Source organism: Cervus canadensis, chromosome 1 (genome assembly GCF_019320065.1).
Source record: "Cervus canadensis isolate Bull #8, Minnesota chromosome 1, ASM1932006v1, whole genome shotgun sequence".
Classification (NCBI taxonomy): Eukaryota; Metazoa; Chordata; class Mammalia; order Artiodactyla; family Cervidae; genus Cervus; species Cervus canadensis.
Genome location: NC_057386.1, coordinates 108,124,273 through 108,150,500, shown reverse-complemented (window position 1 = coordinate 108,150,500; position 26,228 = coordinate 108,124,273). Strand labels below are relative to the sequence as shown.

Here is a 26,228-nt window from a genome sequence, read left to right as displayed (position 1 = left end):
CATCTCGGGAGGCTCATGCCCGCCGTGGGGAGGGCTGGGGGGCCAGGGCGTGCGCTTGTAGGCGGGCCTGGCAGCTCTCCCCCTGCTCAGGGGACCGACTGTCAGGTCTGGAGGAGCAAGGCTGCTGGTGGGCTGCTCCACGCCTGCCGGAAGGCTCAGCGCACCTCCGCCGGTGGAGCCGGCCCTGGCAGGAGGGGCCGCCCGCCAGCCTGCTCTTGGAGGGGCGCAGCGAAGCAGAGTGTGAACCCCCGAGGGGAGGGGCCGCCGGGTGGAGCAGAGCGGGCATCCTCCCGGTGGGCGTCCTCCCGTGGCGAGCAGACCAGGGGGCAGGGGAGACAGGCGGCAGAACTGCGCTGGTGGAAGCATGAAGCAGTGGGCGGGTTTCCAGGAACAGCAATAATTCTGGGCTCAGAGCGGCGAGCAGAACAAACGGCGGCTGATCTGAAGTGCTTCTGACAGAATTTGGCATTTTATTAACAAATCTGCATGAGTGAAATCAAGTCCCTCATTGCCTTTCTGCTAATGAAGAGACAGGCGTGGCCGTGCCGGCCAGGGTGCACGGGGCCCCAAGGCCTGTCTCACGCGTACCTGGGGCTACAGGAGCTGTGGTCACGCCGCGGGCCGCCCCCCCCCCCACCCCACCTCTGCTGGGTAAAGCCAAGCTGCTTCATGGGCCGCGAGCCCCGAAGACCTCAAGTCACAAAGCTAAAATTAAGATAGGAAGCCAAGGTTAAGTCATCGTCTCCACTGGATCTCGCCCGCGGAGTGCCGGGGGAGGAAGGCCCAGACGGCAGGAGTGGAGGGAAGACCCCCGGTGCTCGGATCCCTGGCCTCCTCTGGGTGTCAGTGACCAGGACTCTACTACCTCAGGGGCAGTCCCGCTTGCTTGGAAAAGACATGAACATTCAGATCCTTACAAGTCCATCTGACGATAAATTCTAAGGTCAATTTTTATTTCTACAAAAGAAGGCGGTCAAAACAATATAAAACATGTCAAGGAGATTACTGAGCGAGCTTCACGTGGAGCCTGACTCCAAGAAGGTGGAGAGTCCGATGGAGGGGGACCGTCCTGTTCCCGGCTGGGGTCGCCGGCGGCCCCGGGCTGGCGCGGCGTCACTGGCGTTAGCGGAGGGTCAGACGAGCTGAGGAAGGGCGGCTGCACTCAGGAGGCGGAGGAGGAGCTCCAAGCCACGTCGGTGGACTCGGCGGCGACAGGCAAGCGCCGACCTGCGCGTGGACACGCCAGCACTTGTCCGCAGGGAGACCTGACGTCTTCTGGAGGGGATGCAGGGAGGACCACCTCCCTGGCGAGGACTTCCTCCCACAGGTGCGCTGTCCTCCGGCCGACGGGCCGGGGCCAACCTCCACGGGCCGGCGGTTGGAGGTTCATCCTGGCCGGCCAACGTTAGCCAGGGTTTTACAGAAGAGATAGACCTCCCCTTTCCACGGGGTTTGTTTGTTTGTTTTAGGTTGGGGGTTGGAGTGGAGGTTTGCTTGTTTCTTGGTGTTTTCAAAAGGAGGCTATAAATCAGTCAGGAGTCTGCACTGACTCCCACACCAGGCCAGCCAGGGCGGAGCAGAGGGGCCTGGAGGCGGGGCCGCCCCTCCCGGCAGAGGTGGGGCCGGGCCTGGGGGAGTGGGGGTGTGAGAATCAAACAAAATGCAAGAAACTGGCAGCTGCAAGGGCAGAGAGGAACCATAGCCTCCCCCCACTTTTTTAAACCTTATGGCCTAAATGTAAATTGATTTTGGAGAAATTTGGACAGGAAAAGAAACACCATTTTTTAAAAGTAGGTTGAAGCAATGATTTTTAAAACAAAGAAAGCAGAACTAGAACATCTTAAATTTTTAATCCTTTCTTTACAGGTTACCTAGACCACTTCTGATTAAGAAAACTGTAGAAAGTTAGTAACTGCCACAAGCAGACGCCAGGCGGTGGCACGCGTCGATTTTCCACAGAGTCCTGCTTTGCGGGATCTCAATGCACTGCTCGGGGTCTCTGCTCACGCTTGCTGGAATCCATCGCGGCAGAGTTTAGTCCACAGGTCGCTTTTCCCCATATTTCTTTGTAAATTCTTCAGCGTTCTTACAGAATTTTTTACGGTCCTTAGAGTACTCTTCAGCTAGGTCAGCCCGGAGCGGGTGCTCGGGCTGGGGGTCGTTCACCAGTGCTATGAGGGACTGGATGACTGCGAAGAGAAGGACAGGGCACCGCAGGTTAGAGGCCCCCACTCGGCACCAGCGCCCCCAGACCCCGCGGCCCCCGCTCGGCCAGAACGCCAGCCAGCAGCACTCAGCCCACCGCTCCCCTGACGAGGACCGCCCACGCCGCACAGCAGGACACCGCGTCCTCCTCTCCTCCTCCAGGAAGCCTTCCTGTGCTGACACCCTGGGGAGCCCAGCCCCCAGCCACTCCCACTCCCCTCTCACACAGGTGAAGCCTCCCCAGGGCAGGGGCCAGGCAGTGTGCCCGGCACTCGACCTGGTTCAGGATGCCCGTGTGAACGGTAAGCCCCCCGGAAGAGCCCTAGGAGCCCCTGAGTGGCTGAGAATGGGTCCTCTGACCACCTGTCTGACCGCCGGGAGGCTTCGGCCCCCAGCAGCACTGGACGTCCACTCCAGAGGTAGAGGCCCTCGCACGGCTCAGGCTGGCCTCCACAATGCTCCCCCGAGGGCAGCCAGGACCTTGACGGGACCTCACGGGGGCACGGGGGAACCTGACTCCCGTCCCCGGCGTCCGCTGCTACGCTGCGATACGCTCCCACAGAGGCCAGGGGGACACCGGCCTCGCTCCTGACGGCATCAACTTCACTCACCACCCAGCGCAGCCCGCGCTCTGCCGCCAGGTACGTGCCAGAACCAGACTGTGGAAAAAACTGCTTTTCTATTCCTTCATCTGGCACCGTTACTGCCAACCACTACAGCCTTTCTGTATGATTCAGGTTTGCCTTGCTTCTGGATTTTTCTCCCATTTTTGATGCTTCTTTACTTTCTTTTTAAAAACTGAGATATAATTCACCAGACCAAGAACTAAACTCTCTAAAAACCAGACAATTCAGTTGCTTTCAGCATATTCACAAAACCGTGTGACACCACTGTGTACCTCTGTTGCGCCCACAAGCGCAGCCCCATCAGCAGTGATCCCGTCCTGGCCCCCCAGCAGCACCCCCGATGGATCGATCTCCTTTCCGGCTCCCCTCCCTCTGCCGCGTCTCATCGCCTGCAGCCGTCAGCTATCTGCTACAGAGCTGCTGGGAACGCGGGGTACAGTGACCCCGAGTGGCCAGCTGAGCAGACAGCCCACGGCACGGGAGTGATAAAGTGCAGTCGCCCTGAGCCACGAGGTTCGGAGACGCTGTGTAACAGGACAGTCACAGGGAACAGAGACGTGGGGAAACACGGCTGAGGCGGCGAGGAGGAGGGCCAGGCCTCGCCAGGACCTCCCCCCATGGAGCAGCGACCTGCCTGTCACTGCGCAGACAGCACCCTGCGTAAGAGGGCAGCTTCCTCTTCACACCCTGAGGCAGCAAGCACAAAAGAACGCAACGTCTCTTCGGTCACGTGGCTGTTTGAAATAAGCACTCGCAACCTGGACAAGCGGGGCGTGCCGTCTGCGCACCAAGACCTCCGCTGAAAACAGGCCCCTAGCTGCCATGGCCGACCGGGGCGCCCAGCAGGGCCCCCGCCCTGGGTGCCAGGTGAGAGAGGAGACCGGAAGCTGGTCCGGCCGCCTGAGCAAACGCAGCTGCCGGCGTCCTCACAGAGCCGAGTCTGTGCGGGGAAGGCCAGGCCTGTCCTCACACGAGGACACGGACCTCGGCTGGACGGAGGTCGGCGCGCGCAGACCAAGTGCCGAGTCCCCTGGGGACGCCTCCCTTGACTCCCCTCGGCGCTCAGCTGTGGGAGCCGGTGGACGCCTTTCATGGGGACCTCATCCACGGAGCTCTGCTGTGGGAAAGGCTTTTAAACCCATCTTCCATCGGTTCCACTGGAAAATGATTATAAACGCCACCAGAAAAAATAAACATACCTGCAGCCTGTCAAATTCCAGACTCATCCATTCGCTCTAATCTAAAAAGACCATGTAAGTGGTTCAGGGAATCACTTTTAAGAAAGCCACCAAAAATATCAGGTGAGGACCGCAAAACACAGTTACAGAACTGAGAACAAAACCCAGGGACTTCCCCGGTACTCCAGGGGCTAAGACCCTGCCTGCCGCGCAGGGGACACAGGTTCGATCGCTGGTCCAAGAAGACGGCACGTGCCTCGGGGCCGCGAAGCCCGTGCGCCTCCGCTCCGGAGCCCACGCGCCAGGGCCTGAGCCCTGCAGAGGGGAGGCCGCCCCAGCTGGACGAAGCCCGCAGGCAGCAGCGCAGACGCCGCACAGAGGAGACAGAAGGAAGCTGAACACGGGCCAGAACAAAGTGGCGTCACTCACAGGGGACAAAGGGGGGTGACCACAGTACTGACCCAAGGACCCTTCCCAGAAACCTGAGCGCGCACGGGCACTGGCCCAGAGGCGCACACAGCTCCGGGCCTGCTTCCACGTGGGCACACGCCTCAAGCCCGGCCAGGCCCTCCCACGACGCCCCTCGAGCCCCGGGCACCCTGCGGCCTGCCTCGCCCTCCGGCTCGCCCTCCCCTTAGTCCCCGAGCCCCAGCACCTTCCCTCCCACCTTCCTCCTGAGCCCACGTGTGACCCGCTGGGAGGCCGCTCCCCTCTATGCAGCCCGCGGTCCTTCACGAACACTCCCGGCGACAGGGCCGCACCCTGCAGCCTCCTCGCGGGCTGGAGCTGAGGGGCGACGCGTCACGCCCGTGGGACAGCGGGAAGCGGCTGCCTCCGGGTACGCGGGGCCGGCGCCTCAGGCCCGTCTGGGCTCCAGGCCTGCTGGCATCGAGGGGACGTGCGCCTTACCTTGGTCGGTTTTGGTTGCTGGCTTCCAGTTTTCAGCGCTAATTACCGGCAGACACACCTGCCCCTTCTCGTCGATGTTCGGGTGGTAGATCTTTGTTTTGAATGTGATCTTCGGTGGTTTGAAGGGGTACTCTGCTGGAAAGTTGATTTCAATTCTGAAGGCCCCTTTATCATAGGGAGGGTTGTCCTGCAGGGGAGGAGGAGGCCAGCGTGAGCCTGCAGCTGAGACAAGATGGCTCCAAGGGTTTTACCTCGAACACACTGCATCTGATTCAACAGGTTACATCAGCTGAAGCCTCATCACCACCAGGGGAATGATAATCAGTATTCTTAGAGCAGGGCGCCTGAGATGGACACCCTGGCCTCTCTCTGTTTTCTAAAAAATAGACTTTATTTTCTTTTATTAGCTGTAGCTTTACCGCAAAACCGAGAGGAAGATACAGAATTCTTACACACACACACACAGCCTCCCCAAGCACCAACACTGCCACGTAACGAGTGAGGGGCCGACACATCGTCACCCACAGGCCACATCCTGCAGACAGCCTGTCACGGTGCTGGATGCTGTGGGCCGCCTTGCACCCTCTGCCTGAAATCGCACAGCGCGGAGCCTTTCAGACTGGCTTCTTTCACTCAGAAAGCGTTTAAGGGTCCTCTGTGGCTTGTCAGAGCGCTTCTTTTGGCGCCCAGGTTTATTCCATTCTCCATCATGGATCACAGCCTTGTTGTGGAGAAAGGGCTTGAGTAACTCATAAAGCTGAGCCATGCCGCGCAGGGCCACACGAGACAGACGGGTCACAGTGAGGAGTTCTGACAAAAGGTGGTCCACTGGAGAAGGGAACAGCAAAGTACTCCAGTATTCCTGTCTGGAGAACACCATGGACAGTATGAAAAGGCAGAAAGACATGACACTGGAAGATGAGCCCCTCAGGTCAGAAGGTGTCCAATATGCTCCTGCAGGGGGCAGTGACTAATAGCTCCAGAAAGAAGGAAGCGCTGGGGCCAAAGCAGGAACGGTGCTCAGCTGTGGACGTGTCTGGTGGTGAAAGTAAACTCGGATGCTGTAAAGAACAAATACCGCATAAGAACTTGGGATGTTAGGTCCGTGAATCGAGGTAAACTGGATGTGGTAGAGCAGGAGATGGCAATTAACTGAATATTACCTAATGTTAACATCTCAGGAATCAGTGAACTAAAATGGATGGAATGGGCTTAATTCAGATGACCATTATATTTACTACTGTGGGTAAGAATCCCATAGAAGAAATGGACAGCCCTCCTAGTCAACACGAGTCCGAAACGCAGTACTTGGGTGCGATCTCGAAAATGACAGAATGATCCTGGTTTGTTTCTGAGGCAAACCATTCATTATCACAGTAATCCAAGTCTATGTCCCAACCACTGAGGCTGAAGAAACTGAAATCAAACAGTTCTATCAAGACCTACAAGACCTTCTAGAACTAACACCAAAAAAACATGTCCTTTTCATCACAGGGGATTGGAATGCAAAAGTAGGAACTCAAGAGATACTCAGAAGGAGACTCTTGAGAGTCCCTTGGGCTGCAAGGAGATCCAACCAGTCCATCCTAAAGGAAATCAACCATGAATAGTCATTGGAAGGACTGATGCTGAAGCTGAAACTCCCATGCTTTGGCCACCTGATGCAAAGAGATGACTCACTGGAAAAGACCCTGATGCTGGGAGGGATTGAAGGCAGGAGGAGAAGGGGACGGCAGAGGATGAGATGGTTGGATGGCATCACTGGCTCAATGGACATGGGTTTGACCAAACTGGGAGACAGCAGAGGAGAGGAGCCTGTGTGCTGCAGTCCACGGAGTCGCAAAGAGTCAGACACAACTTAGCGACTGAACAACAACGACAGTTATTCCATCATGCTCGTGGTCAAGGGACCGCAAGCCTGTGCCCGCTCAAATGGAGAGTCACACTTGCTCTCTAGGACCCAGCCTCCAGAGCTACTAACGTCAGAGAAATGCATGTCTTCGGGAGAGAACGTGGGGTGTGGGCGGGCTCAGGCTTCCTGCGTGCACCACTCTGCTGCTGCCGTCGCCCCCCCCGCTGTGGCACCCGGCCCTCGCTGGGGCAGTAGCGTGTGCCCCTGGCAGACGCAGCCCGACGCCTCAGCCCTCCCCACTGCCGGCGGGAACGTGTTAAACCTGTGAGGAGTGTCTGGACTGACCGGCGGGCACTGCTGCTCCGGGAGCAGCACCCACTCTGGGAAGCCATGAGGTCGAGGTCAAGGTCACCGATTGTATTCTCAAGGCAGAAGCAGCCTTCCTTCTCTGTTATTCCGGGTGATACCTGAGTGCAGGGACCCAAGGCATCCCCAGAACCGTTTGCTAACGGAACGGCTAACCTATCCATTTCTCCTCTTGACCCTGAGGTCGTCACCACCAGTGTTCACGTTGTTCTCTTCAACATGGCCAAGGATGTCCTCCCTCAAACAACAGTTTAATGTACCTGGAACACAAGGATTCCAGAACCAGGCTGGAGTCTGTTCCACAGAAAAGAGCGCCCACCACCAGCCACAGCATCCGGGGGCGAAGCGAGCGGACGCCTGAGGACCCCACGGCGAGTAACAGGCAGGATCAACGCACGATCATTCACGTGGAAATAAAACAGGTCCTCGTTTGGAGAGAAAAACTGATCACACAGCTTTCAAAAACGAAACTACAACCGAATAGTAACCCAGTTTTATAGTGGGTGAGGTACATGGACAGATAATTCTCCAAAACGGAAACATAAATGGTCAACAAGCACATGGGAGAGAGACTCATCATCCCCTCAGGAAAAAGCCCATGAAAACCACAAGAAGGGCTTCCCTGGAGGTCCAGCACTTGCCAACGGGCTTCCAATGCAGGCGGTCTGATCCCTGGTCGGGGAACTGAGATCCCACATTCTGGGTGGCAAGACCAGAAAACAAAACAAAACCAAAACCCACAATGCGACACCACTTCACACCTGCGAGGAGCGCTGCACAGCAGACAGACAGACGCCAGCGAGCCGGAGTCAGGAGGTGGAGAAGCCGGACGCTCCCGCGCAGCGGTGGGGTGGCACGGTACGGCCACTGTGGAAACAGCCTGCACCCGTCAAAGCCCCAGACACAGAGCCGGCACAGGGCTCTGCAGCCCCACCCCAGGCCGGCACCCTGAGCAGTGAAGACACCTCCAGGGGAAACCCCACTCGCGAATGTCCGCAGCGAGCTACTCATGACAGCCGAACCGTGGAGACGACCAAGCGACTCTCAAGCGGTGGACGGACCAGTCAACCCTGGAGAGCCATCGCAGGGCCACTGGCAGACGACAGGGCGGTGTCTGGACGCACCACAGCAGGGACGAGGCCAGACAAGGGAGGCTGCGCGGCAGACCAAGCGTGCGGGTGCACATTCACGAAACAGGAGTGAAACACACCGGGCAGCGCAGTGCCTGGGGGCTGGGCGACCTTAACCGGAGCGTTCTCTGAGGATAACAGACCCTTCTACCCTTGTGACAGGGTAGGCACAGCGAAGGCCACTGAACTGCACTCTTTAATGGGTGAGACACGTGGTCTCTGCCTCCCAGTGAAACCACGGAGAGGAAGCAGGCTGACTCAGGAGCAGGGCTCCGACGGAGGGCAAGGCTGTCCCTCCTGGAGAGGCTCAGAGTGCCCAAGGTCGTCCCATGGACAAAGGTGGCTGCTGGCATGTAGTCAACAAGACAAACAGGCCACGCTACGCAGACAGCCCGCCTGCACACGCCAAAACGCAGTCTGCAGTGCACTGTGAGAACCAGAGACTTGACAGTCCACAGACTGCTTGTGTAACGCGCAGGCCAAGGACAGGAAACGCGGGGACAGATAAAGGACTCTGCCTGAGCCAGAACTCGCTGAGACAGCACCCCCGCCCCCGCCACAGAGCAGAAGTCACCCCGGGAGGAGCCCCACAGAGGGCAGAGGGCTGTCTAGTCAAGGCCGCCCCGTCTCCAGGCTGGCGTCCACCCAGCTCCCTCACTGTGAACCAGGCCTGAGTCCACACGTTCCGTCCAACATGTGGCCACCAGGCCAAACCCACTGTGTACCCGAAGGGAGGTGATACCACCCGGGATGCAGAGACTGTGCAAAACAAGAACGCAAGCTATTCCACTGACAATTAGGCACACCGCCTCTACGGAGAAGATTCACAGCCACTGGGCACTGCCTGCATCGCCGCCTGAGCTCCGCCTCCCGTCAAATCAGATCCTAGTAAGGTGCTTCAATCATCCCCAAACCACCCCCACCCAGAAAACTTCTCTTCCACCAAACCTGTCCCTGGCGCCAAAAAGGTTGGAGACCACCACAATTCAATATTTGGTAGCTCTGGCCAGGGCACTCAAGTGAGAAAAGGAAATAATGCACCCCTACTAGAGAGGGAGAAATGAAACCACCTCGATCTGGACCTGGCCTGATCGTACCCACGGAAAACTCTAAGATGACTCACACACACACCGTGAGAAGCAAAAGCAACTCACCAATGTCACCTGCGTTTCTGCACACTAACAATGATCAACAGGGAGCCCAAAAAGGAAATGAAGCAAACAATCCCATTTATAGTTACCACTGAGAAGATGAAAATGTCCAGGGTATGTTTAAGCAAGGTGGCCGTTACAGACTCAATGCTGGTGTCCCCCCGCCCCGCCCAGATCCACACATGGATGCCCCCACAGCGTGCCGAGAGTAAAGAGGTAATTAAGGTTCAACAGTGTCACGGAGTGGAGCCCTGAGCTGACAGCATCCATGTCCTAAATGAGGAGAGCTCCTGAGGCTGCCCTGGAGGCCCAGAGGCTAGGACACACTGCTGAGGGCGCAGGTTCAGTCGCTGGGCAGGAAAAAGATCCTGCAGGCAGCAAGGTCAAAAAAAGAGCGGGCGAGCGCATCGCACCCTTGCTCTCCCCCCAAGCGCCGAGACAAGGAGCCTGAGGACACAGGGGCCCTGCCGGCCCTTTCCCTGGGACTTCTGGCCTCCGCAGCTGTGAGAAAACTGAATTCTGGGGTTCTGTGTGGCCCAGCCTATGGTTTTGTTTTTGTTTCTATATCCTGAGCTGAAAAACGCAGACGTGTGAAGCTTGTACAGCTTGTACACTGGAGTCTACAAAGCATGCCGAAACAAGAGAAAAGCTAATTAAACGGAAAAACGTCCTGGGTTCACAGACCGCAAGGCTTACTACAGATGACAGTACTGTCATCTACAGTAATACACGGTAACAGTAAAGCGATCTGAAAACTCAATGTGATCCCTATCAAAACCGATTTTTTTTTTTCCTAAATGGAAGAATCCTTCTTGAAATTCAAAGGGGACCTCAAAGTGCGTTACTGACCCAAACCTGGTCCACGTGCTGGTGCTCGGCACAGCCGGCCTGCTGACACAGGGTCATGAGAAGGGACGCCCAGGAGCCACGCGAGCAGTCGGGACAGCGCCAGCTCTCGGCTCAGGAGAGAGAGAGAGCGCCTAAACCCGCGGCCCGGGCCACGCAGGCGGCTCGGGAGAGAGAGAGCGCCTAAACCCGGGGCCCGGGCCACGCAGGCGGCTCGGGAGAGAGAGAGCGCCTAAACCCGGGGCCCGGGCCACGCAGGCGGCTCGGGAGAGAGAGAGCGCCTAAACCCGGGGCCCGGGCCACGCAGGCGGCTCGGGAGAGAGAGAGCGCCTAAACCCGGGGCCCGGGCCACGCAGGCGGCTCGGGAGAGAGAGAGCGCCTAAACCCGGGGCCCGGGCCACGCAGGCGGCTCGGGAGAGAGAGAGCGCCTAAACCCGGGGCCCGGGCCACGCAGGCGGCTCGGGAGAGAGAGAGCGCCTAAACCCGGGGCCCGGGCCACGCAGGCGGCTCGGGAGAGAGAGAGCGCCTAAACCCGGGGCCCGGGCCACGCAGGCGGCTCGGGAGAGAGAGAGCGCCTAAACCCGGGGCCCGGGCCACGCAGGCGGCTCGGGAGAGAGAGAGCGCCTAAACCCGGGGCCCGGGCCACGCAGGCGGCTCGGGAGGGAGAGCGCCTAAACCCGGGGCCCGGGCCACGCAGGCGGCTCGGGTGGGTCCTCTGCTTGGTGAAGGTGAGGTGACAGGGTGCAGTCACAAGGGTTAAGGTTATCGATCCTTAGGTGCCAGCAGGCCTGGAGGCTACCTGCTCACCCCCTCCAAGTAGTTCGTTTCTTCCACTGGGGGTTTTAGGATCTGAAAAACAACTGAGGAAGCATGCATCAGACACTCGGAGCGAGGGGCCTCAGGGGTCTGTCGGCAAGGCCCACAGGGTCCTCCTGCTCAGGTACACGGGCGCCTCCAACCGTCAAAACCAGCTTGAGAAAGATCAAAACCGGAGCGCTCACGTTTCCTGATTTCAAAAACTCACTACAAAGCTACACTAAGCACAGCAGTGTCGTCCTGGCACAAGGACCGACCCAGGCCAACAGACTGAGCCCAGCCGTGAGCCCTCACAAACACGCTCCGCCGCTGCTTCACGCGCAGGACGGGCGCTCCCTCACGAGGCGGTGCTGGTGTCCTGGGCAGTAAAGTGAGTCAGTGAGCACACACGACACCACTGTGTTCACAGTTCTTTCCCCACACAGGTCGTTACACAGGACTGAGTATCCCCTGCACTGTACCGGAAGGCCCTCATCAGTAATCTAGCTCTATAAATTTTTGACAAGGATGCCAAGATCATTCACTGGGAAAGAGCAGTCTTTCTGACAAATAGCCCTAAAAAACCTAGATATCCACATGCAAAAGGGATGAAGTCGGACCTTTATTCCTACACCAATAAAAAAAAAAAGGATCAATGACCTAAGTTTGAGAGTTAAGATTGTAAGAATTCTCAGACGAGAACAAAAGTCAAACCTGCATGACCCTGGGTTTGGCAATAGTTTCTTGAATATGACACAAGCAGCAAAAGAAAAGTGGACTTCATGAACATTAAACATTTTGTGCACCAAAGGACATAATCAAGAGACTGAATGGGAGAAAATATTTGCAAATGATATGTCTGATGAGAGTTTAATATAAAGAACTCCTACAACTGAAAGACAAAGAGACAAACAACCCAACTCAAAACGTGTGTAACAGCTTTATTCAGAATTGCCAAAATCTGGAAGCAATCAAAATGTCCTTCAGGGATGAATGGATAAATAAACTGTGTGCACTCAGACAATGGAATATTATCTGGTACTAAAAAGAAACAACTATCCAAATACATGGAGAAATCTTAACTGCACGTTACTCAGTGAAGGAAGACAACCTCAGCAGCTGTTGTAGTCCAACTGTAGGACACGCTCAGAACGGGCAGACTAGGAAGACCGCTTAGAGAAAAGCGCCACCAGCGGCCAGGAGCCGGGGGTCGGGGGGAGGGCTGAGGCAGGGAGACGGCTCTGTGCGTGCGATGCCCCACGGCCGACGGGCGGCAGCACACGCCGCGCACACGCACAGAATGCAGAGCGCTGAGCGGGACCCTTGCACACGACGCCCTCCAGGTGATCAGGGCGTGCCGACATGCGAGCCTCGGGTACGGCTGTGAGACACTAGCTGACTTCTACCAGAATGGTATAACAAAACTGCTGTGAGAAGCTAGCTGACATCTACTAGAATGGCCGTGAGATGCTAGCTGACATCTAACAGAACGGTGATAACATAGAAAAATGGGTGGGGGGGATCACCGTGGGTAGGGGGGATCACCGTGGGTAGGGGGGATCACTGTGGTAAGGGGGATCACTGTAAGGGGGATCACCGTGGGTGGGGGGGATCACCGTGGGTAGGGGGAGGATGCAGAAGTTCCTGTCCTCTGGCCGTGGGGCTGTGAGAGGTTCAGCCACTGTGGGAATCAGCATGGCAGCCCCTCAAAGGGCTGGACCCAGAGCTGCCACGTGGCCCAGCCACTCCGCATGTTCCCCCAAAGCCCTGCAGACGGGACTCAAGCAGACAGCTGCATGCCAGCGCTCACAGCAGCAGCACCACACGGCCAGAGAGGCCAGCGACCCCCCTGCCCACCAGCGGAGGACGGGCGGACACAAGGCCCGGTACACGTGTGGCAGAGGCTGACTCCATAAGAGTCTTATAATAAGCTTATCCATAAAACGGATGTTCTTACACAGGGTACAAAGCAGCTGAACCTTCAAAAAACTCTGCTAACTGAAATAAGCCAGATAAAAAACCAACAGATTTTATACAACTCATTTATATAAACTATCACACACACTATAAACTCACAGACACAGAGAGCAGCTCATAGAGCATCAGGGCTCGGGGCTGGAGGGCGCAGCATTACTAGCTCACGGCTGCAGAACTTATTTCCGCGTGGACTCTGGAAACAGCGATGACGGCTGCAAAACCACCTGGCTGTAACTAATGCCACTGAATCGTACAGTTAAAAAAAGACTAAACTGACAGACTATGTCACATAAATTTTATCACAATAAAAAAACTGATGAAGCAAAATCTACTAATTTTTTAAAAGAGAAACTTTAAGCACTTCCCTGGTGATCCAGTGGTTAAGACTCTGCCTGCCAGTGCAGGAGACGTGGGTTCGACCCTGGGGCTGGGAAGATTCCTGGAGGCGGCAACGGCGAACCGCCCCAGCATCCGAGCCCAGGATGAGCAGCAAGGCGGTGGGAGCAGCTCCGGCCGTGGCCTCGGTCTCCAGGCCCCACTGCCCCAGGGGGAAGGCCGGACCACCGGGACCCCACCCAGCGCTCAACGAGGCATCAAACCCCCCCACCCCCAGCCCCGGCTCTGCCAGCACGGCCCCAGAAACGCCTGCTGGACCGCCACCGATGCTCGGAGCCACCGCTGAGCTCCTGGGGTAGATGGCCCGGCCCAACCACTCAAACCCTCCCTGTCCGTTCCCAGCACTTTTCACAGGGCCCACACCTGAGCTGTTGCCTGACCCCATCAGCAGAAGACAAACCCCGCGAGCGACGGTGACGGCCCCCTTCTGCTTGGCACCTGACGGGTCCCCAGAGTGGGCGGGCTGGGCACAGCCAGGCTGGACACCGCCATCTGCTGTCTTCAGCGTGTGCTGACACTACACGGCGTCTCTCTGCTGAGGTTTCCAAACAATCACAAAACTGAACTGCAAGTCCAGGGTGCTGTCAAGCTCCAGGGATCTGTGCAGAAGCATGGCCCACAATCAGGGCCAAGAGGGCGGCATCTCCGGTCAGCGTGCTCCCCGGCTGGCTCAGGCACAGCGGCCCCTCTGACCGCAAGGAGAGATTTCATGCGCAGGGGTGGGGGTGGGAGGCAGGAAGAACAAGGAGGCAGGCGGCACTCGTCCGAGGGTCCTGGTTCAGAGCCCACGGGGACACGGAAGGCACACTGCGTCCCAGCGAGGCCGCCTCCAGCAAGGAGGCCGAACAGAGGCTGAGACTCCACCCCCACACCCAGCAAGGACGCGGGGCGACGCTGGAAGAGGCAGGGCCCGCGCGCGTGCGTGCTCGGTGGCTCCGTCTTGTCCGACTCTTGCAACCCCACGGACTGCAGCCTGCCAGGCTCCTCTGTCCGTGGAACTTCCCAGGCAAGAACACTGGAGTGGGTTGCCATTCCCTTCCCCAGGGGATCTTCCAGACCCAGGGATCACACCTGCGTCTCCTGCACTGCCAAGCAGGTACTTCACTGCTAAGCCCCTGGGGAACAGAAGCAGGGTCCCCGGGACAAAGGACAGAGCAAAAGGAAGGCGGGAGGCTGGACGAGCTGAGGGCACGCGCAGGACGGGACTGGGGGCCTCGGGGCCGTGGCCGGACCGCTCCGGTGGGCGCTGCGGGGAGCCAGGGTCCCCGCTGGAGGCCCCGTGGGATGTGCCTCTGAAGGGGGGAGCAAGGAAGGGCCGCAGAAAGGGAACGCGGAACCCAGAGGGCAGGGAGGCTGCAGGAAGCTGCGGTGCGCTTCCTGGCGGGCACCCCACCAGAGGAGGTCTGGGCGGCAGGCAGCTGGACGTGGGGCAGAGCCGGGGCGGGAGCCCAGGGACACCGGGAGAGAGCGGGAGGGGGCCCGGGAGGAGGCTGGGACGCAGGCGCATGACAACCAGAGACACAGGCAGCCAGGCGGGAGCGCAGAGGACGCGGCGGGATCCCAGGCCCAAGACGAGGAGGCGGCGGCTGGTCTGCACTGGGTGTGTGGTCTGGACACACGGCCTTTCCGGGCCTGGGAGGCGGGGACCCCGAACGCCAGGAGACCAGGGCCGGGGGGTGCCTGTTGGCCCTGCGCCCAGCCCCGTCCGGGGCTGCTGGAGGGGAGGTGTCCAGTACTCACGGGAACAATGAGCCCTTGCCAAGTCAGCAAATTAGCTTCATCGACCTGGATGTTACGGAAGTTTTTCATCCCACACTTGCGGATCTCTTCAAGCTCCTGTTGGTTGACAAAGCACAGGGGGGTGTCACATGGGGGAAGGCACCACGGGTTACCCCTCCGGACTCCCTCAAACTAGGCCGGGCGCCGACGCCACCACGAGGCATTTCACAGCGCGGCTGCACCGCCCTGGCCTGGGAGGGACACCCGGAGCGGCGGCCCCAACCCACTCCCCAGCCCCAAACGCCCCACCTCGGTGAAGCCCAGCCCCGGGGGACCCCCTCCCTGCGGGCTGTGCCTGAGCGGCAGGGCACAGGGCCAGCGCGGACCCAGGCAGCACTGCCTGCATGCTCGGGGGAGGGGGCAGGATGAGGCGCCAACAAGCCCAGGGCTGCGGCTTCTCCCTCCACATGGCACGCAGCTGGGGCGCCAGGCCCAGGCACGGCGGGGGGAGCTCCCCGAGCCCAGCCTCCTCGGCGGCCCGCAAGGGCAGGGCCCAGGCGCGAGCCGGGTCAGGGCTGGTGGGGACGCGGTCGTGCAAACGCCACTCCATCCTGGTGATCGATCACAGGGCCCTGTCCCAACTCTGGCCGAGAACCGAACCGTCTGGCACTTGGTTCTGCCCTGGGCACTGGCCTGACAGCCCCCGTCGCCCCCAGGCGACTCGAGCGACCACCCGACAGGCGTCACTGCCCGAGGCAGCCCCCGCCCACGTCCCCACCAGCCCCGACCCAGCTCGCATCCACCACAGAGCAGCCTCCTCTGCAAGGCCACAGCCAGGCCTGCCTCCTCCGCAGGGCCCGTGGGACGGCGCCCGCGGCCCTGGCAGCCCCTCCGAGCCAGCCCCCCTCCTCAGCACCCCACACGCCCATCGCAGGCCGGTGCACCAGGCACCCTGGGGATCCGCGGCAGGACAGGGGGAGGAGCTGGCGTGGTCAGGACGGCGTGACACATGAACACGCAGAGGAGGCAACAGGGACCCTGACGGACCACACGCCCTGCCATCTGGCCCTCCAGTCACAGGAAAGGCTCCCTGGAGCCCAGGGCCTGGGGAGACTCGGGGGGGAAGGGACTCTCCCCTGCAGCCCGCTCTGGCCCGCTCCCCACACGAAGCTCCCGCAGAGCAGTGCAAACGCCGGCAGCCAGGAGCCCACGTCACGCACACCTGCTCAGCCACAGGGCTCGTGACGGAGGGAAGCAGGGGCCAGGGAGGCTCTTTCCGGGCGCTCAGCTTCTGCTCGAGACACTGCGGTCTCAGCGAGGGACAGGAAACGCCACGTCCCTTAAGGCTGCATCCTACCAAGCTAAGCAAAAGTTTTAAACCAAATGAGGGACTTCCCTGGCAGCAAGTGGTTAAGACGCTGCACTTTCACTGCCAAGGGCCTAGGTTCAATCCCTGGTCAGAAAGCAAAGACCCCACTAACCACACAGCCGAGAAACAGAAAACGATGAGACCAACGACGGGGGTGGATTCAGGGAGTTTTAAAATAATCCGTGCGCGTGCCTCACAGCTTCAGAAACCCACGCACTCACCACGTGAGGTACGGGAAAGAAACACAAGCAGGTGAGGGTGGGACGCCATCGTCGCACGGCCGTGAACCAGCCCTGCTCGAGCAGGAGGAGAAGCGGGCACCGGGCGGGCACCCAGCTCCGGCATCGAGAGACACGGGCGTGGGACAGGCACCCCCCCCCACCCCCCGGGAGGAGACGGCGAGGCCGTGGCCTGCAAGGTCCAGCCTCGGGAAAGCGGAGCTCGCTTCCGGGTGAAGCCCAGTCACCCCGCTGTCAAGTCAAGCTCAGCAAAGATGAGGAGGCAAGCCCCTTTGCATCATTCTAACCAATGAGAAGGGGGCATGAGGCAGAAGCGAGAGATAACGAGACAAACCAGCCGGCCGGCCTGCCCGGCACCTCCAGGGAATGCGGCCAGCCTGGGGTTTCTCAACAGGGTGGCGGCCACACCCTGTCCACCAGAGGCCAGCCCGCGACACCGCCCGCCCGGCCCCCGCCGCTGAGAGCCACGGACACGCTCGTGCCAGCGCACTCGCAGAAAGTCCCGAGTTGCACAAGACCACAGCACAGCCGGAAGGCCAGTCACACCTCCACCCAGGACGAGCCAAGGACGCCGGCTCAAGGCGCCAGAGAGGAGACGGGGTCGCCTCAAGGCCTGGCAGCCCCGCCAGAGCAGCCGCGCCCCGTGACCGAGGACAGGGAACGGGTAGGGAGTGACCACAGGAGACCACACCGTTCAGAGCTGAGCAGGACGCCGCCCACGAAGGAAAGCCGGGGGCCTGACTCTGAGCGGAGTCAGGAGAGCAGAGCGCAGGGTCCGCCGAGGTCTGCCTCGGCCCTGCTGGGCGAGGAGCGACCAGGGCCAGCTGCCGAGAGGCCCCCGGGGCAGGGACAGGGGCTTCCCTGGCAGCGGGGCAGAGGGCTGCACCCCACGGGGCCCCGAGGGGACCGCTGCCCAGCAGACTCTCTGTGCTGACAGCCTCTACCCGGCCAGGCGCACAGCTCACCACCTCCCTGCTCACCCTCACACAGGACAGCCTGCCTGAGGACCACCCCACCTTCCCACAGGGAAGGGCCTGAGGCCCGGACCACTGCAGGCCCTCCCAGTGCTGGAAGCGAGCTCCCCGGGCAGAGGCCTCGCCCGCGGGCAGCACGCGGCACCACAGGGCCCGCCAGGGTTCCGAGCGCCTGCGGAGGGCGGTGCCGGCCGGGACGCACCCCGCTGATCCGCAGTCTCCACCCTGGCCCTCCCGACAGACAGGCGTGCCGGCCCCCAGCCACCCCCAACACTGCTGTACGCAGAACAGCACCGTGACTTCCACAGGCCATCCGAGCAGCAGGCGGAGCAGAGGACCGCAGCACGCGCCGTCGGGTCTGGAGACGGAGAGCTACAGGAGACACTGGGGTTCCACTCCCCTCCGCAAGTTCGAAGCGTGTCCAGACACCAACACACACAATCTGTTGCATGTAACGACGAGGACGTGATGTGCGTTGGTGTCGAGAGCTCTGGTGAGCCTTCAACCAGCGCTCAGGAGGCCTTCAATGAGAGATGCAGGCATTTAGGGTTGTTACGCGAAGCTTTCACAAGTGACCCGATCCGATTCAAAATACGACACAGGATGGGGCCTGCCCTCAGCGCGTCGCACTCCCCTCCCGGGCGCCCCAACGCGGGCAGAGCAGGCGGGACGCCAGGTAGGATGCGGGCCTCTGCGGGGGCTCATGCCCACCCGCCCAAGAAGAGCCGCCGTCTGCAGCCTCTCGACCCCCGTGGAGGCAGGCAGGTGGGTGGGCTTGCTGACGCAGAGGCTGGAGAGGCCGGCCACAGACAGACCTCATGCGGGACAAGGCCGGGACGAGAGCCCGCGCTGGGGCCGCCGGCCTGGGGACAGCCTGTCACAGGGCTGTGGGCGGGGGCAGCAGGGGCCCCCCTGCTCCGGTCAGGACAGCAAGGGGCTAGCAGCCCGGGAACGGCACCTTCCAGGACTCACAAGAGACTCACTCGGGTTCCAAGACGACAGAAGCAGGGACACAGAGGGCCTGCACCAGAGCCGTCCCTATGCGGCAGGGCACCCAGCGAGGGTCTCTCGTGCCAGCAACGTTCCAAGAACCCTCCCGTCCAGGCCGAAGGAAACTGGCAGGCGGAGCCTGGTGTTCGAAGGGAAGGCGCAGGAGGCCTGTCCAGTATCAGCGCCCCGTGGGACGGCCACCACCCGGAAGGGCTCCCTGCCACTGCCGGATGGGGTCAAAGGGGCCGATTGGGACAAAAAGGCGCTTTCCCAGCCCGCACCCCGACGGGGAAACGCCCCCCCCACGGTGACGGTACCCTAACTCAGTGCACTGGAAACTCCAGCACCAGGCTTCAGAGCCCCAGGACGCGCGTCTCCAGTCTCAGGGACTGCTCGCCACGGGGGCAGGACCACCCCCAGCAAGCAGATGGCACCGTGCCAGCGCGTCACACTCAGTTACTGCTGCGAACACCACGCTCAGCGCCAGTCCAGACTCTGGGAGCTGGTTCTGCCAACCCTTTGGAGAAATCAGGACCCCAGAGCTCAGGCGGGACACGGATGAGCCGGAGGCAGACAGAGAGCTGAACCAGGTCCAGCGCCAGACCACCACGCACTGACCGAGGAGCAGACGCGGCGGGGGCGCTGGGGGAAAGCTAAGGCAGCCCCAGGACGCGCGTCCGCCTGTCTCACCTGCGCGGCAGCGGGCCTGGCAGCCCAAGACGGGCGGGGTGTGAACCACGCAGCGGGTCATCTGGCGGGTGCTCTCCTGTGCGGAGCTTCCCAGCAACTGCCACGGCCGGGTGGGCGTGTGTGGACGTCTACCAGCCATCTCAGGATAGGCCCAGAGGCCGTCGGACGCCAGCCGAAGAGTGTGGGTGCCCCCGCGCGACAGGGCCGCGGCACGAGCACCGGTTCTGACGCCAGTCACGGCGCCAGCCGCGCGCGCCCACCGGGCTGGGCCATCCCACAGCATCTCAGTCCTCTGCCGAGCTCGCCGGTGAGAAGCGGCAACAAGGCCCGGCAAGACGGTGGAGCACAGAAGACTCCAACCAGACACAGGCCAGGAGCGGTTCAAACAGCACGACCCCCCGCCCCCGACCCAGAGGAAGCCTCCTCTCCGTTCCATCCCTCCTCAGGAGTCCACGCTCAGCGTGAGCAGTGCGGGCCCGGCTGGCTCCACCCACGGGTGCCCGCCCATGGGCACCAGCCCGCCTTGGCCTCCCACCTGCTGGGGCCCCGCAGCTCTGGAGGCTGGAGATGGTGGCCAGGAATGGAGGGAGACCAGACGCTCAGGGTCCTTGCCAGGACCGCCCGCCCAGCTCAGCGGCCTCACTGGCCCTCGCACTCAGGGCAGGAAGAGGAAACACCCAGGGGAGTCTGAGAGACCCATTTTGAACTCGAGAGCTGCATAATTCTGCTGCAAAAAGTAAACATCTTTAAACAAAGATGATCGCATGACTATCTCAGGAAACCTCTCATTAACCTAGCCCTAATGGACAGGTGACCTCAACAGACAGGAGGGCGGGTGTGCGGGGAGGGGGTCATCCTGTCTTCTGGGCCCCAACCCACGACCCCACAGGCAGCACCCCCTCCACAGCCCCCCACAGGCCGCTGTCTTCACACCCGCGCTGACACCCACACCGAAAATGTGCTGGGCGCACCTCTGCGATCTTGCTATTCAGTAACTCACTGGGTCTTCACACAGGTGACGTCACCCGCGCCCAGACGGGTCCAGCAACTCACCTGGGCTCCCTGAGCTGACACGCAGCAGCCCAGGACACGCTCCGAAACCGAGCTCGGGACCGCCCCCCAGTGTCCTCCGCCGAGCAGCTTGGCCCTGAACGAGCCCCGCCGCTCCCCTCTCGGGGCCGAGGGCCAGGCTCACCTGAGCCCTGGGACGACCAGGCTGGGCAGGACACACAAGCAGGCAAGGCCCCTGCCAGCAGGTGCCCGCTTCTGGACGCGGCACCGGGGCTGGCAGGCCCTCAGCTGAAAGGCACAGTGTCTCTGCCACCCTTCCTGAGGCCCACCCTCACAGCGCTGTGACAGGAGCTGGTTCCACCAGCAGCCCAGCCGGGGCGGGGTGGGGGGTGGGGGGGGTGTGCCTCCGACCACGGGTAACCCCGGCCCGTGCCCAGCATCCCAGGAAGCGCTGCATAGGCGTCGTCCCTTCCGCCCAGGGAGGTCGGCGGCACGAGGCTGGGCCCCTCTGTCTGCTCTGAAGGATGGAAGCTCCTCACCGCCAACGGCCAGAGCAAGCTCGGGCCGCCTCCTGCCAGAGGGGTCCCGCCCTGCTCCCCACTCCTCAGCGGGTGGGCGTCCCGGATCTCTGCTCTAGGCTGGGCCATCCCCCTCCTCCAGCTCCTGAGAGCACAGCCTAGAGGGGGACCCCCCACCCTGTCCCATGGAGCTGAGCCTCTGAGAACCAGGAATCAGCTATGCTGGCCTTGCACTCACAGGCCCCGGGGAGTCCAGGACGGGTGGGCAGGGATGATGGGCTGCGGAGCCCACCCTGGAAGGAAGACGCCAGGAACGGTGCAGCTCCTGGGAGCAGCATGGGCGCGGCTCTCTGCGTGCTGCCACTCAGGGCCGGCGTGGGGCCGAGGCGGCGGTGGGGGGGAGCACAGAGGACCCACTGAGCGATCCCAAGCAGGCGTGCGCCACGACCAGGGGTCGCTCGCACGTGGGGCACAGCGCGGGCCACAGAGAAGCCTGGCAGGGAAGGGACATAAAGGCCTGCTTCAGCAGCAGCTGGCAAGGGGCTCCTCGCAGGAGGAAGGGGCGAGGCGGGGGCCTCAGGTCCCTCCTTGGTGCCAGGGCAGACAAGCGGCCCATTAACTAAGGGCAGATGGACCCGGCACAGGGGTGCAGAGCAGGAGGGAGGTGGTCCACAAACCACTGCAAGGAGACCTCCCTCTCGAGGTGGCGGGATGACAGACATAGAGTCCAGGCCAGGGGGGATGGCGCCGTGGTTCTCCAAGCTTTAATTCCCAAGTTACTGTTGTGTCAAAGAAAAGAGAAGTACCTCTTGAACATTTAGTGATCCTTTCCAAGAGTGAGGACACTCCAGTGACCTAGCATATTAAAACGGAAATCAACAGCCTCTTAATTTAGAGTTGTAACAAGATGAGAAGAGATACGAGCACCTCGAGACAAGTGTCTCTGTTCTCGTGTGCACCCCAAGAAAAGGTCCCAGTGCTGCAGCAACAGCACACTCTCTCTGGGCGGGGCCCGTCCCACCTACCTCTCCGTGGAGGAGCGTTTACAGAGAATGTCATTAAGGGAGGCTAAAACGGTCCCGACTCACTGCGAGGCACGAATTTAGGGTAAAAAACGCAGCTTCTTCCCTGAGTCCCCAGAACCCGGGGATTCGGAACACGAACCGGCACGACACCACCGGGAAAACTCCCCTCCCACACCCCCCCGCACCCCCAGACGCACTAACCTCGGTGAGCCCTACGCCTGCCCTCAAGAGCACGTGAGTTCCCTGCTCAGCACCACTCCAGGGCCTGCGCTGTCAGTCAGCAGCCCCCCACTCGCTCCCACGTGGTTACGGGCAGAAGGCACACCAGCGTGTAGATGGGGGTGAGCAGGAGTCAAACAGCACTGACATGCTGCCATCCCTCTGAATCCCTCCCGACAAGTTACGGCGTAATAGTAACTAGTGGAACGTCACCCCTCTCACATCTACACATTTCCCCTACTGAGAAACGCCCTTCTGGGAAGACACCCAGCTGGAGGGCCGTGGGGGAGACGCGCGCTGCACTTGAGAGGCTAAAAAGAAAGGCAGACTGCCACCAGTTTCCCTCAGCCACACCTACAGGTTTCAGTTTTGTAGCCATTTCCCCTCCTGACTGAAGCAATGGTTACAATCTGGCAGTTGCCATCGATACGGAATTAGCCGCTTGCAAATTAAAATGTATTTAATGTTTTATTGACACTGTAATTCCTAAAAACGGTCCTGAAAAAAAGGCCAATCCTTTCGGCAATTGCTTTTTAAACTAAAGACTTTATCACATTCACTTTGCCTAAAATAACTTCTTGGCCTGACATATGCAAATCGCTCTACTTTTAATAATGCATTTTACATTATCTGCAGACAGTCCGCTGTTACAAAGAAAATCTCTGACTCCAAGTGTCTCAGAAAATGGTCTCTGAGGAAACGTGAAGCTCTTTAAGACGTAATCCATTTGACTATTCAACACCAGTTTACTTTTCACCACCGGAAATCCCTTTTATTATCCAACCTGTGTATTGATTGACCTGATTCGGTACTTTTTTTTTAAAAACTAAGCCGAAACACTGACTCTCAGTCAATGATTAGCGTCTTGTAAGGAGCATCCGCTACTGAACTGAAAGAATCTCCAGCCACTAGTCAAGAATCCAACATGCTCCTCTGCACTCCTTGGAGTAAGAAGGGAGACCGTGTGGGGAGGGGCATGGAACCTGGGATTCGGAGCCAGGGAGATGGAGCATCTCTCCCTGGACAGCCTGCTAAGCTTCACAACTACCTCACTGCTAAAGTGAAGACGATGACACGCTAACTTCACAAGTTATTGAGAAGATTAAAAAAAATTACACAAATGATCTAGTACTCAGTGAGTGCTTCGTAAATGTTAGTGTTTCGTCTTTCCTAAGCGCTAGTTTTTACAATACAAAAGTAACTGAAAAGCCATTTAATTCCCTTCTCAGACCCCTGGGAGCCCCAAACTGGGTCAACTAACCTAGACTAAGGGATACCAGGATGAATTAGGTCAAGATCCCTGCCCTTGAGGAACTCAGAACGCAGGAGGAAAGGCCAAGTCCAACACAACTCCAACTGTGACAAGCACTCAGAGTGACAAGCACTCAGAGACATGCACAAAATGCTGTGGTCACACAAAGGAAGAAACTACTCCCTGTGAGGGGACGGGGGCAAGGCTGCAGGGCTGAACCCAGGACTTCCCTGGAAGGAAGGCCGGGCAAGGGGAAGGCTGCCTTTCTCGGGGAGAGCAAACGGCACGTGCAAAGGACGCCTAAGGGCCGGGGGCTGTGGAGTCAGACTGGGAAAATCACAGCTCACTCCCTCCCTAGCTAGGAAACTGGAGCAAGCCAGAGACTCCCTGCATCCCATTCTCTCACCTACCAACGGGAATAACAGGGAGGATTACACACAAGCGTGAAAATGAAGCACAGAGCAGCTCAAAGTCAAAGCTAAGCAGACAGGCAGCTACGGTGATGAGGCGCAAGAGTGGTGGGGAAACCCAGGGCCTGCAGCGGCACACAGGGAGCCCTGCGCCACGTAACCTGGCAGGCTGCACGGGAGAGAGTCTGGGGAAGAAAAGGTGCCCACAACACGACGGAGCCTCTGAGCTGTCCACCTAAAACGACCCCAACACTGTCAATCACCTCCGTGTGTGTGCTCACTCAGTCGTGCCAACTCTCCTAACTCCACGCACTGTAGCCTACCAGACTCCTCTGTCCAAGGAATTTTCCAGGCAAGAGGGCTGGAGCAAGTTGCCATTTCGCCCTCCAGGGGATCTTCCCCACCCAGGGATCAAACCTGCGTCTCCTGCATTGGCAAGAGGATACCCTGATATAAAAAAAAAAAAAAAAAGTGGTGGGGAACCAAGAAGCAGGAGGTGTGGCCAAATGGACTGCTTTTCCAGAAGCCACAGGGTTTGGCATGTGGGGAAGCCGGGATTAACGTCCCAGGACAATAAAGTCACAGGCATTAGGACTGGAAGGGGTTGGAGTGAAAGGATTAACTATGTGCTTCAGAAAGAAAAAGAACTGCGGTGGCCCAGAAGGCAAGTCAGAGAAGGCGAGAACTCAGGGGGGCACCCTGAGAGGTGAGGCCTGATTCAAAGTCATCTCAGTAAGAGCAGAGATGGAGGCACGAACATCAAGACGCCTTTCCAGAAAAGTAACATCCGAAAGGCATCAAGGAGCGCTAGCCTTGGCGGGGAGGAATGCAGGGAAATAACCCAGTATCCGTCCTCCCATCCGGATGACTGTGTGGATGGCTGGGTCGTGGACAAGAGAAGAGAGAACAAGGCTGGACTCCGCTGACCGTCCTTTTGAGCCCACTTCCAATCGAGTCTTAGGAAGTTCAACGTCGTCTCTAGCCCTTAGTGGACAAAAAGAAGGAAACGCTCCCGAGTAGCCAGGGCCCGGGGCGGGGTGCCGGGACTCCCAAGCTCCGCGTCTGGCTCTCCGCAGCACGACTCTGCCCGGGAGGAGCCCCAGCCCTCCACGGTCGCTCAGGAAGCCGGCTCCCGGGTCCTGCTCGTTTCCGGCCCGGTGCAGCACCTCCACCGGCAGGGCTACCCGAGGCGAGCTCGGGCTCCGGGGCGGGGGGGCGAGAGGGGAACGGCCGGTAGGCGCGCTCCAGAGAGGCCTAGGCCCGCCCGGCGGGGCACGGCCGGTGGTTCCGCACCCGGGCGGCCAGCGAGCGAGAGGGCGCCCCGCCGCCCTCGAGATAGAGTAGCGGGTTATTTTTGTAAACTTTGGCCGGGTCCGACTCCCACCGCCATCCCCGCCCCCAGGACGGCATACTTGGCTCCAGCAGGGCCCGGGGCGCGGAAGGCGAGGACCGGGGGGCGCGGGGAGACCCGGCCGCAGAGACAGGCCCGCCGGGCGCCCGCGCCGCCCCGGCCTAACTTTCGCCCCCCGCCCCGAGCCCGGCGCGCCGCGGCCCAGGGCGGGGCGGCCCCGCGGGCTCGCCGCTCGGGCCCCCTGGGAGCCGCCGCCTCAGCCCGGGAGCCGCCGCGGCCGCCGCGCGGAGAGAGAGAGCTCGCGGAGCCGGGCGGGGCGGCGCGGCCTGGCGCTCCCGCCCGGGGCTGAGGCCTAGCGGCCCCGTTAGCCCCCTCGGCTCGCGGCCCGGGGCGGCGGCCCCACGCAGGGCGGGGGGCGGCGGGCGGCGCCCCGAGGGGCCCGGACGGCCGCGGGAGGCCCGGCCGCCGCCGCTGCTCGCCCGCCCGCCGGCCGGCCGGCGCCGGAGAATAGCTTTTACCTTCATCAGCCTCCTGCTGGCCGCCATCTTGGCTCTGGTGCTGCTGCTGGCCCAGAATGCATCGCGGCGGCCGGCGCCGGAGCCCCCGCACTTCCTGGAGCGGGGGAGGGGCCGCGGCGCGCGCGCGCAGCCGCGGCGCCTACTGTGCGCGGGCACGGCGCGGGCGCGCGCGCGCGGGGCGCGCGCGGGGGGCCCTGCCGTCCCTCCCCCCACCCACCCCGCGGGTGCCGGGGGCGGCGGCGCTAGCAGACAGGGTGGAATCGGGCCCTGGCACACAGTAGGTGCACAGCGGTACTGGCCGCAGGAGGTGTGCAGAAGGACCGGGATACTTTCAGACACCGCTCAGTGCCTCTGCGATGGGGAAGGGGTTGTGCAGGACCTATTTCCCACGGGGGCCGGTGGGGCGGGAGCCTCGCTGAGCTAACAGCGTTAAGTAACACTCTTAGGAAACAGAAAGAGGGTGGAGGCCAAGCGTTTACCCCCTCCCCCCCCGCCCCAAGCAACGCAGGGAC

At 60.6% G+C, this 26,228-nt stretch overlaps 1 protein-coding gene across 1 annotated transcript; it reads right to left on the bottom strand.

Moving 5' to 3' along the window:
* Positions 1-926: 926 nt before the first annotated feature.
* On the bottom strand, positions 927-25,841 carry UBE2L3 (ubiquitin conjugating enzyme E2 L3). Its single transcript, XM_043490236.1, has 4 exons — positions 25,717-25,841; positions 15,172-15,267; positions 4,919-5,105; positions 927-2,189 (listed from the first exon to the last, which is right to left on the bottom strand). The coding sequence occupies exons 1-4, from the start codon at positions 25,741-25,743 to the stop codon at positions 2,035-2,037; spliced, it is 465 nt and encodes a 154-aa protein (XP_043346171.1). The 5' UTR covers positions 25,744-25,841; the 3' UTR covers positions 927-2,034.
* Positions 25,842-26,228: the final 387 nt, after the last annotated feature.